General features: G+C 36.5%; 2 protein-coding genes across 7 annotated transcripts in view; one reads left to right on the top strand and one right to left on the bottom strand.

Moving 5' to 3' along the window:
- Window positions 1–2,718, top strand: part of MBP (myelin basic protein) — a 125,037-nt gene extending 122,319 nt beyond the window's left edge. For both annotated transcript variants that reach the window (XM_076330106.1, XM_076330104.1), the window contains one exon: window positions 916–2,718. In XM_076330106.1, the coding sequence (XP_076186221.1) occupies window positions 916–972 (57 nt within the window). In that variant the 3' untranslated portion in view covers window positions 973–2,718. The remainder of the gene's footprint in view (window positions 1–915) is intronic.
- A 1,938-nt stretch (window positions 2,719–4,656) lies between these two features.
- Window positions 4,657–14,802, bottom strand: part of ZNF236 (zinc finger protein 236) — a 96,104-nt gene continuing 85,958 nt past the window's right edge. For all 5 annotated transcript variants that reach the window (XM_076330103.1, XM_076330102.1, XM_076330099.1 and 2 more), the window contains 3 exons: window positions 11,888–12,017; window positions 6,881–7,057; window positions 4,657–6,433 (listed from right to left, as the gene is read on the bottom strand). In XM_076330103.1, coding sequence (XP_076186218.1) covers window positions 6,306–6,433; window positions 6,881–7,057; window positions 11,888–12,017 — 435 coding nt within the window. In that variant the 3' untranslated portion in view covers window positions 4,657–6,305. The remainder of the gene's footprint in view (window positions 6,434–6,880; window positions 7,058–11,887; window positions 12,018–14,802) is intronic.

The following is a 14,802-nucleotide window of genomic DNA, read 5'->3' as shown; positions in this document are numbered from 1 at the left end:
CCAAAGTACACATATGCTTAATTTTTTTGAAGTAAATGGTTCAGTTATCAGCTGCTTACAGTAACGATTACCACACTATCTCACATTTGTGGTTGTAAGTGTATCGTTCAAGGTTTGCCTAGAAAGTTCCTAAAGCCTCGGGAAAAGATACCCAATGAGGCTCATCTTAAATTCCAAAAATGAAACGCCAAATTTTCAGCTTGGATCATCTTTGCTGTAAAACGGCTGTAGGGCTTTTCTCAATTGCAGATTTATGAATTGTCCCAAGTTTGGTTTTTTTTTCCCCCCCTAGTTTGATGTTTTCTATTATTTGTAAAAATAGGCCAGGTTTCAGCCCTTTATCTTTTCTTAGTTTTTTCCCGTATTTGCATCTGAGCTTTCCATACAAGACTGAGGTTGTTACAATCACATTAACAATTTACCCTAATAAACATTACAGAATAAAATTATTACATTTCAATTCTTTCAGACGTGAGACTATTACAACTTGTATGCAAGGTTTGCAGTTTTTGGTTTTGGTGTGGTTTTTTGTTTTGTGGGGGTTTTTTTAAGTATACAAACAGTTCAGGGGTAGCCATAAAAATGAAAATTTCCAAGATGTCCAAGTAAATAAATTGCTTTCATTAGGAAGGCCTGAATAAGAACGCGCACCTACAAATAATTCATGAGAGACTGCCTAGCCCTGTATGAGAGATTTAACGAGAGTAAATTAATCCTATGTGAAAACATATGAAAAGCAATCATCTCTTTGAAGTGAAAAATCCAATCGTATTCAGCAATATACTAGAGGCCACTGCAAGCCATTTTCATTAGATAATATTTAACATTTTGTTGTACTACAGATTGATGTTTTTCAATTCATAGCCCCAAATGTACAGTACCTTTTAATTAACTTAACTCTTCTTCCCTCCACAGGGAGGCTCTGGGTCCCGACCTGGATCGCGGTCTGGTTCACCAGTTGCTAGGCGTTGAAGCTCTCAGATGCCATCCAAGGATCATGTACTCTGCTTCATAATGTAACTGCCTTAAAATTAGTAACAACTGCAACAATTACCTAGATAGATGCAATCCATTACTTAATGCCAATTAGGTTCTGCATGTAGTAGATTATACAAACTTCTATTGGCAATCCCTGACCAACAGTTGAATGAAAGGAACACAAAAAGTAGCTTTACTAGATGTTTTCCTTATTTTATGTGAAGTAACAAGATCTCTGACTTTACTCATTCTTCTTCAGGATGCCCTAACTGTATGCTGGATTTCATTATTTCTCCCAAGCACCTAATCCGAGCTCAAGTCTTCTGGTTTCGTTTTAGTGAACATCAGAATTGCAAATAAAGAGCTAATGTCTTGGATACTGAGCACTGCTGTTAATGAATTTCTGAGACACTGCTGTTAAAAAAAAAAAATCCACCATGTGCAGAAGTTGTAAGGACTGTTTATCCAAATACTTTTTTTGATTTGTTTTTTTTGTTTTGTTTTGTTTTAATCTTCCTTCTCTCACTCACAGAATAATTTATTTTCATAACAGGATTAGGCAGTCATGGAAAGGTTTACCAAACATTGGGAGTTCAAGGTATGTGAAGCGTGGGAGGGGGCAGATGTTGTAGAATCAATACGATGCAGAGCAATAGTAACAAGGAACTTCTTGTCATACCACAAATTGCTCATGGCATCCAAACCTTTAGAATTAAGAGCAGTTGAGGGAGAGAAAGAGGATTTCAAATTTGAGTTAGACTAATGTTAAGAAACAAGGGATATTCCCAGAGAAGAAACATCTAAGATTGCACAAGTGACCACTGGACGTCACCGGTGCTTCACACAAACTCTGCTGCAACAGCGTTAACTTTGCAGTACAATAAATAAGTAAATAAATATATAAACAAGTCAGTCTAATTTCTGAAAGAGAGCCCTTCAGTACTGGTATCTCAGATAGTCCTGCACATCTCGCGTTAGAATTTCAAATCTTTCTCTTGGTATTGCAGCAGTGTTACATTTGATAGGCTCATCTTTTGCCCGAGTAACATCTGGATGCCTATTAAGGGCAGTGCACCAAAGCAAACTCACAGTAAACTACTGTGAACATTTAACTGTTGTACTGTAGTTGCCTTATAGAAATAAATTATAGCGGAGTTAGAGTTAGATATTAATTGTTCACAAATTACTAAAATTAATGTGTGGCAATGGTATTTCCAACCACACTTAGGGAAATAAAAGGCTCTTCTGAATTGCACTGTTTTATTACTTAAACTTACCATTTCTTCAAGCTGTCATCTAAGTGTCTGATTAATTATTTTATTTTTTTAGTTTTAGCCTATGCATTGTAGACTACAGTTAATGCTTCCCAGGTTGAAACCGCATTCCTAATAAGTGCCCAGTAAAAGTTACCTATAAATATGTACGTTAATTGCATTTCACATCTAAATCTATTGTAGGTTTAAATCAGCGTCCCTTAATATGAAGCAAGGAAAGATGAGAGGATAGAAAATACATAGAGACTAAAGAAAACAAAATCACCAAAATTTTTAAGCATACACACACGTATTACATCTTCTATTACCTACATTGGTTGCTATGTGTATTTTTCTATTGTAGCTTCATTCAGATGTATACTCTGCAACGTAATAGTTGATTTAATTTGAATACGTATTGTTCTTATAGGAACACAGCTTTTAAAAATATTCATTATTGAAATAAAGTAATCAACTTGAAATGAAACGTGGACCGGTTTTGTCTGTTACAACAGAGAAGATCATACATACCAAGTTCTGTGGGTTTTTTTTCCACAATTTATGAATAATGTTCAGATACTAGAAAATGACACTTTGGGACCCAGGACCCAGTTGCCTGCACACAGGCTTCTAGTGACATTGCTGGTGACTTAGCATGGCCCACAAGGCTGACAATATGACACAGGACTTATGGGAGGCCAGTGTCTTTGCGGAGCGGCAGCTAAAGGCCAGGGGGATACTGCAAGGCATAAAATGCCTATGTACAGGCAATGAAATCCCGCCCTTCATGAACAAGTATAGCATGAAGTATCTTCTTTGAACAGGGTATGTGAAAATCAAGTTGTCTTTTAAAGCAGCCTTCAAAAATGGGAAAGAATATTTAAGGTAAAAAAAAATTGAGAAATAAATCTTTCAAAATACTGCACTGTAGAACTACAGAACTTATCCAAAGCTTCCTCCTTGCCTTCATCACACTGCTTTCCCCTCAGTCATCTTTTCCAGAGCCTGGAAGTGGCTTTTTTTTGGATTTACTGCCTACAGAAGAAAAGGTATGGTACTTTAAAGCATTATTTTACCAACACGAATCTCTTGAAAGAGATTAAAACCTAGACTGAAATTTATTCTTTTAATTACTCACTAGTAGTTTTGCTGAAAAACAGCAGTTTAAATGGCTATTTGATTTGTAAGCAAAGGATTTTTCCTGAAACAAGAATGCACAACCAGTACTAGGAGTGTGTCATGTCTTGTACTGAAGGAACGGACATAAACCAAAAGAAATACTTGAGCAGACACAAGCCAAAAAGCCTGAGGCTAGCGTAAGCCTACTAGTGCATCAAACCAGAAAGAACAGAGACATTCCTAAGCACTATTCACTTACCCGCTATACAGTGTGACTCTTCAAACAGGCCTTAGAAAAAGAGTTCTTTCTGCTTCCTAAAAAAAAAATGCATCTACTTCAACACTGCTTTTGAAAACATCAACATATTGGTTACAGCTTCTGTATTTGTACTGAGCATCAACACATACACTGCTTTGAAAACCTCCAACTCAATCTTACCAAGGAACCTGGGCTATGAAAACCTCTATGCCAGGATACTCAAGAGTGAATTCTTGAAGTTCACGGGGGAGGAGGATGTAGGGAAGCAAATCAAATACTATGTTACAAAAAAGTTTTTAGAAAGTCTATGTACTGTAACTGACAGGACTCCGAGTGCTGGAGGAGTAGCAAACTGAATTTAGGAAAAAAGTCAGCTCACTCCGTAACTCACGCTGCTTATTTAACACTTCCAAGACTTACAACACACACTCATTGCCTCTAATCAAGACGTAACACTTTGAGAAGTGACCATTTAAAAACAGCATCTTTTTACTCATGAGGTCTGCTTTGAGTATCAACCACTACCAGTTTTTACTCGCTGGCAGAGCAATCACAGCTAGAGCAGACGGAATGCTTTCAAGCATTCAGGAATCACGTTCCCATTATGAAGGATGGATTTGCATCTGGATGTGACCAGCTGTAAATCACCTTCTGTCAAACTGGATTTGGCAACCTCTGGAAAGTGTCATCCCCTATGCAGCAAATCAACTCCAACAAAACTTTGCTGTGTATTTATACGGTATTCTCTGAAAGAACAGGGGAAAGGTATTATACGTGGTACGTGCAACAGAGCACATTCTACTACATTATTACAGGTAAGCAGGGCGCGATGCCATGGGGCCAGTATGCCTTCAGACAACTTGTAAAATATAATGTCTGTCTTAAACAGCTGAAACACTAATGGGCTGTCTGGAAGGAAAGGCACTGCTAGAAGAACTTCACATACATTCTTTACATATAATATTGAGACACGCACTTCTGGTGAACGGCGTTTTTGGAATTTCCTACAATCCAGAATCAAATGCTTAAAAAATACAGGAAACAGAATTTGGAAAAAAGTAATATTATTTAACATGTTTTTGAATTAAATATTCCACATAACAAAAGTGTTATTTTCATGTCACCAACTATATTACTTATATACATATGCCAAAGAGTTAACAAAAGACTTAAGAGATGCCCTATCAAAACCAACAGTGATTTCTTGCTTCAGCAATCTGAAATAACTAGTTTGTATCATAGGCAAAGTATAGACAATATTTACAGAAAAGGGCTTTTTGGATCTGAGAGCAATTATCTTTCGGAAGGTGAATTAAAATCCGGCTCTGTATTATAGTACAACAAATCCACCACCACTGATCTAGAAGTACTTGCGGCAAACCGAAAAGATGAACTTCCTGCAACTGGGATTAGTATTTACAAAATATACTGATCAGCCACACAGAGGCTCATATAACTTTAAATATATATATATACATACAAGCACACACATATATATCTATATATATGTAACATATAAATAAAATTCAAAAGAACGAGGTAAAAATAAGGAAAGAGCTTCTGTCTTTGGAATGTCTAAAAGATGACTATGTTTTTACTCCAGTGTTTCTTTGTTATGAATATACTTAACAAGTGGCACCTTTCAAAGCATTACTTAGTCAACTAGGTAGTTTTGCTGAAACAATGACTTAAACAACAACAAATAAAAGTAACATATTTCCAAAATTCACAAAGAAAATCATGAGGAATTTACAGATTTGAAATGCTAACTGTTTACAGCACTGGGGAATATTGTATAATATAGGTGACCTAGTGTGCATCTAACTTTCTCACTGCTAACACAAAATTGTATGTTTACTTCCCAGACTTAGTATATGGCTGTGTTTTCCACAGATGCCGAGATATGTACCTGCTGATCCAATACAGCAAACATAAAAGAAGAGGCTTTCATTGGAACCTCTTCTAGTTTGGATTCTCTTTAAATAATTACTGCTGAGTTTAAAACCTCAGACTTTTAATGTAAAAATTAACAACTAACTGCCTCTGCGGTTGGAATGAAATGAACGTGCTCCCTCTCAAGAGTTTAACTCAAGAAAAGCCATAAGTTCATGGCATTTTATTTTTTTCAACAAATTCTCAAAATGTACTAAAAAAAGCTTAAAACAGAAATACAGCGTTTTCCTGTGCCTTGTAAAAAAAAAAAACAACAAAACTATTTTATACTGCATGCATCTACCCTGTAACATTTTGTTTCCAACCTCAATTATTTCTTTAAACACATAAAAAAGAAAGCTGACCGACAGTTTCATGGTTTTCCCACAAAGTTATTCTTCACCTCCTTTAAAAATGGGAATCATTCTATTCTGATACAAAGTTCCAGTTTATTTTTCAAAAAGATATACTGGCTGTGAATTAGAAGATGAAACTGTATACAGTATTACCTGAGTTCATTGATTCACAGACAACTTAGCACAGATTAAATGATGTTTTCCCAATATTCTTCTACAAGCTTAAAAAAAGAATGATTCTTTTAGGTATTTTTTGTAAATAATTAAAAAAACTATAATATATTATTCTATTGTTAATATTTTCAATGCTTGAAGCTTTAACTGTAAAATCCATCTTTTACTTTTCTGAAAACTTGTTTCAAGAAATTCGAGTCCCAGAAACCTTTTTAGCTTTCAAATTTTAAGGTGTCATCGAAAAACATTGCCTATACTTTGCCATTCATTTGAAGATTCTTGTACCACTTCTTCTAAATTCAGAGCACGACTAATATCTTCCCCTTCTTGTTCTTGATGACCAGCAGGCTCTTGTACAGGACCTACCAAAGTACAAGAGAAAAAGACGAATGAGTATGATTTGATGTATAATGCAAGAAAAATGCAAATATAGCACTTGGGAATAAAGGAATCATGCTGCAAAAGGTATTACACAGCTACTTCAGATTCTGTAAATTCATTGGATGCTCTCTGAAGAATAAAAAAAAGGATCTAAGATAACCAATTGTTTTCCTGTAATAGTTTTTGAACTTTGTATTTCTGTACTACAGAGCTCCACATAAAAAACAAGGAACCATAAGCAGCAACCAATCTCTGTTTCAGCCTGCTTTTTGGTGCAGGTTGTGCAATAGTGCAACTACTAGCTCATCAACTCTGGTCTTTGGCTGTTAGTGCCTAATTCCTCAATAACTTAAGGGAAGTGTTTTTGTGCTTTCCTAGTAAAGCATATGGCTTTCTGCACTCACCATTGCTATCATTATACTACATACCAGTGTAACCATGAGCCCGTTTCATATGCAGTTTCATATTGCTTTTCTGTGTAAATCCCATTGCACAGTAATCACATTTGTAAGGCCTCTCTCCTGTGTGCTTTTTCATGTGGACTTGAAGAGCACTCTTCTGGTTAAAAGCCTTTTCACATAGTGTACACTGAAATGGCCGTTCCCCTTATAAAAGAGAAAAACGTATTTAATCATTTCTCATTTCAACATAAAAACACAGTTCAGAATTCAGTAAAAATCATCAAGATGACCTAGAAATTAAGTAGACATGATCTTTTTCCTTGACACTTTCTCAAAACAGTGCTATGGCTCTGTATCATCAGCAAAACATCCCAAATTAAATGTCAGAATATTTACATAAGTCCTAAACCACTGATATTGTTATCTTTCCTATCCAATTTACTATCTAAATTATTTAATAGAGGTGCAAAAAATCAGTTTACCAGTTTGACTTTCCTGTACTCAAGGGAACCATCACCTTTTTACATCATTTAGAATAATGTAGATAAAGCGATATTCTTGAATTAACAAAGCTGACATCTGTAAGAAACTAGAAAGTTGAATGTGTTAAAAAAAAAAAGTTCTGGTAATTCTACATGGGACCTGTGGCCTCCTATGTCAATAGCTACTAGTGATTCCCACAGCTTACAAAAGCAGGTATATTGTTGCAAATCTGCCAGAATACTACTAATTTCTAAATATAAACTCAAGAACATATTCCTTATAAAAATATTTTAAAATTTTAAAATACCTACTTTGCAAAACCAGACCGTTGCTTCAACCCTCAACACCACAGCCTCCGACATCAACACAAGACACATTGCTGTATGTCATTAAGGACTTCTAAAATCACTTTCTGAACTTACAAATACACTTTGTTATTAGTTAGCACAATAAAGCACAAGGAGGAGTATAAATACTTCTCCACAATCTTCCTTAAAGGACTAATTTCTCTCTTCCTTCATTACCTGTATGTTAGTGTCCCCCACATGCGTTGTAGCTTCCATGCTAAATCCAACTTCTCAGACAATCAATAAAAGGTCCTTTAAAGCACAGAAGTGTTCCTTCTATTTTTGTTAACAATGATTTCACTAGTTAGAAGTGAAATCTAGGTTTCCTCAGATACTTTTGACTCCAGGTTTTCTATTCTGTTAAGATGAACAGTCTTTTTGGTGTTGTGTAATGGATTATCACATGGCTTTTTGGTAGAACTGGAAGCATCTGCTTCCCTCCAATTTTGGCAACGTTTTCTCCAAACTGCTCTTCACTGATAAATCTGAGCGTACACGATATTTACAGCTATTCAGAGAAATGATGTGTTTTCCTTCCAGCCACTGATTCAGTAGGTATTGCCCATTAGAAATCGTTAAAAACGTTTACTCAAGATAGAAATCACAAACACCTTCTCACAGACAAGGATCATACCTTTAGGAAAGCAAATCAGTTTAGACTTACATTAGCCTTTCCTATCATAGTTTATGTAAGAGCAGCCATCTAAAAACTTCTGTGCAGCACATTTTCACTCTTTTGGTCTTAAGGGATTTTAAAAAGAACATTCTCTTCTGAAAGAATGACTATCATGTGGATTGACTTGCTGTTTCAACAACGTCAGACAACAGTAATGTAAAAATGAATTTAGCAAGGATTGTTACACTTTGTGGGCATTCCTAGCACATGAGCACCCAAGTACAAGAAACCCCAAAATATCTGAGGATTTACTGAGTAAATTACAAATCATTCCAAAATAGAAAGAATTTTTCCTATGATGGTGCAGATTTATGAGAAACAAATGCATAAAGGGACTCTGCTCTGGTCCCAGCCTTCCTGAAGTGCTCTGTGTCTATTACAATGGGCAGTGTGAATCAAAGCAGGGAAAAGGGAAACTGGCTTTCTTTCCTGTTTTCAGATTATTTTGTGAAACTCTGAACTAGAACATTTTTTTAAAGTCTGCATTATTTAAGTCAGTTATGCAGAAAGCAAATTATTGGGGGATTCTAAAGACTTTTAATCTCTTGGAATTGTAACCCCTGCCTCTTTTCCTGCCCCGAATATGACCAGAAAGTTCCCTTCTACCACAGTAATCACGAAGCACTCTGTTCTCCTTCTTCAGTTTTCTCTCAGGAAGAGCAGTCACTCACCATTTCTCTTGGTGGAGGGAAGAGAAGCGTAAGCACTCAACCCATTAGATGAGAATACACAGTGTCAACAGAGACCCCTAACACAAAAACAGCTCTAGTAGATCAGATCAAAGTTTCCTCCCATACTCAGAAGAGAAACTACCTTCAACCAGTTGGTACAAACACCCTTTATAAAACATGCTTATACACACCCATAGTACAGTAATTGCAATTAGCAGCAACTGATCAGTGATGAATGCTGCTAGCTGACAAATGGCTGCAAATACCCATTACCCTTATCAAGAGTTATTGCTTATCTACCAGAAGTTAAGTTTTGCTGAAAGTGGATGACCCAGCCCACTAATACTAAAGTCTATCCTATCACACACCTGCACTGAAAATTTCCCCTCCTGTTAAAATACTCTCTAGCTGCCATAACCAATACGTATCACCCACACTGCAGTATTTCACAACTTAATCCATAAGGATCTCATCCCTTCCCAGCTTAATGATCACCCACGTTCTTCATCTGCTTTTTATGCCTAGTGCCTTCCCATTGCAACATCTCTAAACATGCTCTTAGGATTCCCAAATCTCAGAATTTCCTTAGCAAAATGACTCAAACCATAAATTCACCAAGTTCATGAATCCTGTCTATCCAACCTCCTATCCTTTCCTACTAGAGAGTTCTCAGCAACGGAATGAAATGTGAACAAAAGTCAGGGCCATCACCTAGGACCTCTCTGGCTCTCAGCTGGCTAGCAAACCTTGAACATCCGAAAGCTCAAACACTCATGTGTAAATGAGGTGCAACAGCTCTTGCAATTACTGCTCCCACTTTATCTTTGACAGTATACGAACCATGTGCTGAATTAGGCAACCGAAATAACAAATCAAAAAATGCCACAGCAGGCTGCACATCGTATAGGCCTGATGTAATTCATCCACAAACATTTAGAATCAGTGAATAATTCTTCTCCAATTCTTCTTTTTTTCCATGGTAAAACAAGTATCAGACTACATTAATTTCTTTGCAAACCTCATGATATACTGCAAAAGCCAGCAAGAAAGCACAGATAGAAAAAGTATGACCTTGCCTTGACTAGTTATGTCTCAGTAACTGCTTATGTGCAATGGTAAGCATGAACTAATTTAACCCTAATGGAAGACAGAGTCATTCATCACCTAACAATGACTTCTCTATATGGCCACTGCTACATGGGAAGTTAAAGCAGTTTCCTAGACTGTGGCAGTCTTAACATGTTTTCAACTTCATCTACTTTTTTTTTCCCTCTGCCTGTCTTCCCTGGAAACACTTATTTTATATATTATTATATAATATATATTATATATAATATATAAAGAAATTAACAGATAGACAAGTGTATAAGGACACATTAAGATAATGTAAATTATCAATACTGGCAGTGGTCCCAAGACATCAACAGCCTGATAGATGTCATACAGACACATAAAAAGAATTCAAAGATACTACTGAATAAACATTTACATCCTTTCCAAACATTTGGAACAGCATGGTAGAACGCATGTGAGTGTGTGTGTGTATGTGTGTTTATATAAGATTGCGTTTGTAAAGCCAGAGAAAAGAAAGTTTTGATGCATGAAATGAGAGCATGCACAAGACACTTGGATATATAGGCAAGTCTATACTTCAGAGATGCAATACTAAAAACTGCAAGACTGAATCTGAAGGTGCAAAGCGAAGGTCCATTCAAAGATGAAACTCAAATTATACATCACAAGACCGGCAAGTGATGCTAACCAAGGAAAAACGATAGGGTTAACAAGATAACTTAAAGGAAGAGATTAGGAACTTTGCTTTAAATGCACGAAGAGCAGCCAAAAGCTAACTACCAGAAGTTGATATTGGGGAAAGAGAAAGTGCTGGGTGACTCACTGAAAGAGAGTTTCCCTTTTTTGGGAGTCTTCTGATGCTATAGCACATCCAGTAAAATTCCTTGGTCCCCTCCTGCTTAGTAGCAATACAGGTAACTTTCCCATCCTTTTTAACTCTAGCAGCCACAACAGCTCTTTATTGGTAGCAGTCATATGGAAAAGAGAGAAGTTGTTTCAGAGAACTGACTCCTATATTTAGAATTCATGTTCTTAAGAACACTGTTCTTAAGATACAGAAGGTGAAGGCAGTTGGGCTATCCTATGTACAGCTTTCAACTTGTCGCAGAGCAGAAGCTGCAACCTGAAAAGCACTTTTATCACAGAAAATGTGTGCTCCCTAGAAGAAGTCAGTATAGTCTTTTTATAGAGTCACAGTTGAAGAAAATAATTAGGCAGAAAAGAACACAACAAATTAAAAGCACTGGCATTAGAAAGAGATGAACTGAATAAGTAGTTCAACGACAATGAAGCATTGCATACAGCAGTCAGTATCAGCAGTCAAGACTGTCCCTTATTTAACGTCACTGAGCAGACCCACTCACTCATTTGCACATTCTCTTATATGCTTGAAGATGATCATATCCAGTGTCTTTACACCACCTTAATGCTTTAAAATATGCTTTAATTAATCTGTTTCAAAGACTGACAAACTTCTAGATACAAGCTCATGCATTCACATTACTGTTGCAGTACTATCAGTCCCAAAATATGGAGAAGCTTAGTCACACCACTAAGCATGATGTTCTGGCTTTAAACAAAACATCACAGTTTCTGAGATTTCAAGTCTGCTGTTCCTCATTTTAATTTCTAAACTCTTTCAGTTAGAAGTTTACTTGTTTTTTTTTTAAGCCTAAGTTGACATCTAAATGCAGTTACCTGAAACCATGAGCAAGGACTCCAGATATAACACCCATATACTCGTGAGAAAATCTTGCGAGATAGAAGTAATTTCTGGTGTTACCTGTGTGAATGCGACTATGTCTCTCCAGCTGACTTGGCTTAGCGAAAGCTTTTTCACAAGTATCACACTTAAACACTCTAGGCTTCTGGGAACTCAGTGAAGGTCCAGCCTGATGGGTTTGCATGTGTTCCTAAAGCCAGTATAGAAAAAAATACATTTCAGACTATTTTAAAAAACTTCAGTATTTAACGTAGAAATATATTCACACTTTGAAGACAAAAGCAGAGGATTTTAGTCATCAGCAGACAAGCTGGAAGAAGATGGAAGCCTGCATTTTTTTTTCTTTTAAATGAGAGATTGTTTTTGTGTATCAACTCTTTGTAAGGCTGATGCATCAGTACTTTCACGTTTCTGAAAACCTCTGTCAATAACTGTATGCATTGCTTTTTTTGCATACATTAGTCCCTTCACTAATTATCTGAAGCAAAATAAAATAAATGATTTGCAAACATGGATTTTGGACAACTGTGCACTGTAAGTTAATACTGAATTTCTTCCCTCCCCTCTACAGTATCCATCTCCCCCCCTTGCCTGATACATAGGTATTCCTACTCAGCATCTGAGTAAATATCATTGTAAAACTGTACAGGCCTCAAAGAGGGGACTATCACAACATAAACACATGCAGCCGCACAATGTCAACGTGCAAACAGAACCACTTACAATGAACTCTTACATAAGTAATAATAATAAAAAAAAAATCACTAAGGTCCCTACAAGGTAAGAAAGCAGAATGAGGGTATGACACGTTTTATCTTTATGAAGAAGCATTAATAACAGTTCTAACTTCAGTGTTTTTAATCCACTGATGCTGGGCCCAGAAGTTTTGCAAATTTAAAGGAGAATCTTATGTTATCTACTGACTTTTTCATTTAAAACTCCTATTAATACCAGGATACAATTCAGATTACAAAAGAAAGCAAATACAAACATATTTAATTTAAAAATCTAATCAAGAACTGTATGTGAAACAGTACTGTGAGTACTTGTCCACTTTCTAAAATGGAGTCTTTTCTAGTCTATTCATTACAGACTAGACTATTAATTAGTCTTTACTACACCTAAACAATAAGCCTTCTTGATGTCTATGAAGTCCTATTCCTCACTCCATGAACTGAAGCAAATTGTGTCTGCAAAATTTGTTTTCACTGGAAAAATCAGCGAGACAGTTACAGGGAAGATTATCATCATCATAATTATAGTAATATAGTATTATAGGGAAATAATAAAAGGTCTTCTGAGAAAATCACAGGAGGTTCATAAACCACAGCTTAGTTGGAGATGAAGAAAACCTTTTGCTTTTATGTTGTTCATTACCTCCTGAAGATTAAAATGGTGGAAGCACGCTATGACCTACTCCAGAAAAATTATCTGAAACTGGCTGCCGCTTTCTGTCTGCCACAAAAAACCCAAAACCCCAACAGCCCCCACACCATTTTCTACTTGAAAGCAAACAGGAGAGCATCCAGATAACTGCCGTAAAACTTTCTCTAAAGAAACAGTCTGTGATGCAATTCTGTTCCACTGATCTGCCAATACCTTATACTTTTCCTGTAAAATACAAGCTTTTGCAAATAGTTCATGGGAATACAATGCTCTGAAGTGCAAGCACTTCTTTAGACATACTTAGTATTTCTTTGATTGTTCGTATGATGTTTTACGAGTTTATTTGTGCAATTCCTGTATTTTTCAGATAGGAAGTATCTTAGGGTCCCAAATGAGCATTACCTAATTAGAAAATAAGAATAGGAAGCCTTCTTTGAAAGGGCCCTTTACCCCCCCACTCACGCATTGGTATGCAACTCTTATGCTCCACTTATCTTGAAACATTATTTGTAACCACCTCTGAAAGTATGGCAATAAAAAGTTTGTTTCATTCCACTGTTTTAATAAGATCACAACCTCATTCTATTTTCATCTTAGAATGATGTCCATGCTTTATTTACTATCTACAGTCACCTTGCAGGTATTTGCACTATCTAATAATATGGAATTGGACAGTTTAGTCACTGCGCATGTCTTAAGATTCTCCCCTCTGAAGCTGTAAAATCAGGACAGTCACCAACATCAGAAGGGGAACCGAAGACACTGGACTGAAAATTTTTGACACCGGGGGTGGGGTGGGTGGTGGAGGTGTTCATACATAATCTCTAAAGAAGCTTTGTTTGTGGATAATTGTGAAATTGCTGGCACTGATGCCTTTGGAAAAAACAAATACAGTTAAGTACTGGCATCTAAACATTGGTACCCTTACCTCCTACTGGGTTTTTCGGGAAAGCCTGAAGTTTGGCAGTGCTCTTAATATTTTTGGTGATCTCCAGAATACCATCAGTACAAAATGAAGACCTTGAGTAAGAGATCACTGAACACTGAACCCTTCCCAAAACCCTAAGCCAAAACCTGTGGTTTCATTTATCTTTGTTGAACTTCCTGTTAAAGGCTGCTCACAGTTGATGTTCTGGAACACCTTAACAAAGAGAAGGGTTTGATGAAGAGGTGGGATTTGTTTTAGGACATGATGGCCAAGTAGTAAATGAAACTTTCTGTTTAAAACATCCTCTCCTCCTCCTCACCAAAAGTGAAAAATAATGATTTGGAGATTCATTTTGACTTCCATCATCAGAAATCTTGGATCAGGTTTGTACAGGATACAGAGAAAACCTTCCTGAAATAAGATTTATCAGCTTTCATAGCCACTAGTTGAACTGATAAAGATCAAACTGTTACGCTGGTCAAAAGAGAGTAATAGTGCTTCCACGGCATCAGCTGTATCAAACTGCAAACTTTGGCCACATTTTTGATGAAATGTTCCAAAAACTTAGCTGGTCACTCTGCTGGTTTGTGTATGTCTGTACGTGTATATGGGAAAAGAAACTGTTGAAACTTCCTCATCATCTGGTGAGGTTCACTCTCCC

Source organism: Aptenodytes patagonicus, chromosome 2 (assembly GCF_965638725.1).
Source record: "Aptenodytes patagonicus chromosome 2, bAptPat1.pri.cur, whole genome shotgun sequence".
NCBI classification, from domain to species: domain Eukaryota; kingdom Metazoa; phylum Chordata; class Aves; order Sphenisciformes; family Spheniscidae; genus Aptenodytes; species Aptenodytes patagonicus.
Note: the sequence above shows the minus strand (reverse complement) of the source record. Positions and strands in the feature narration are given on the sequence as shown.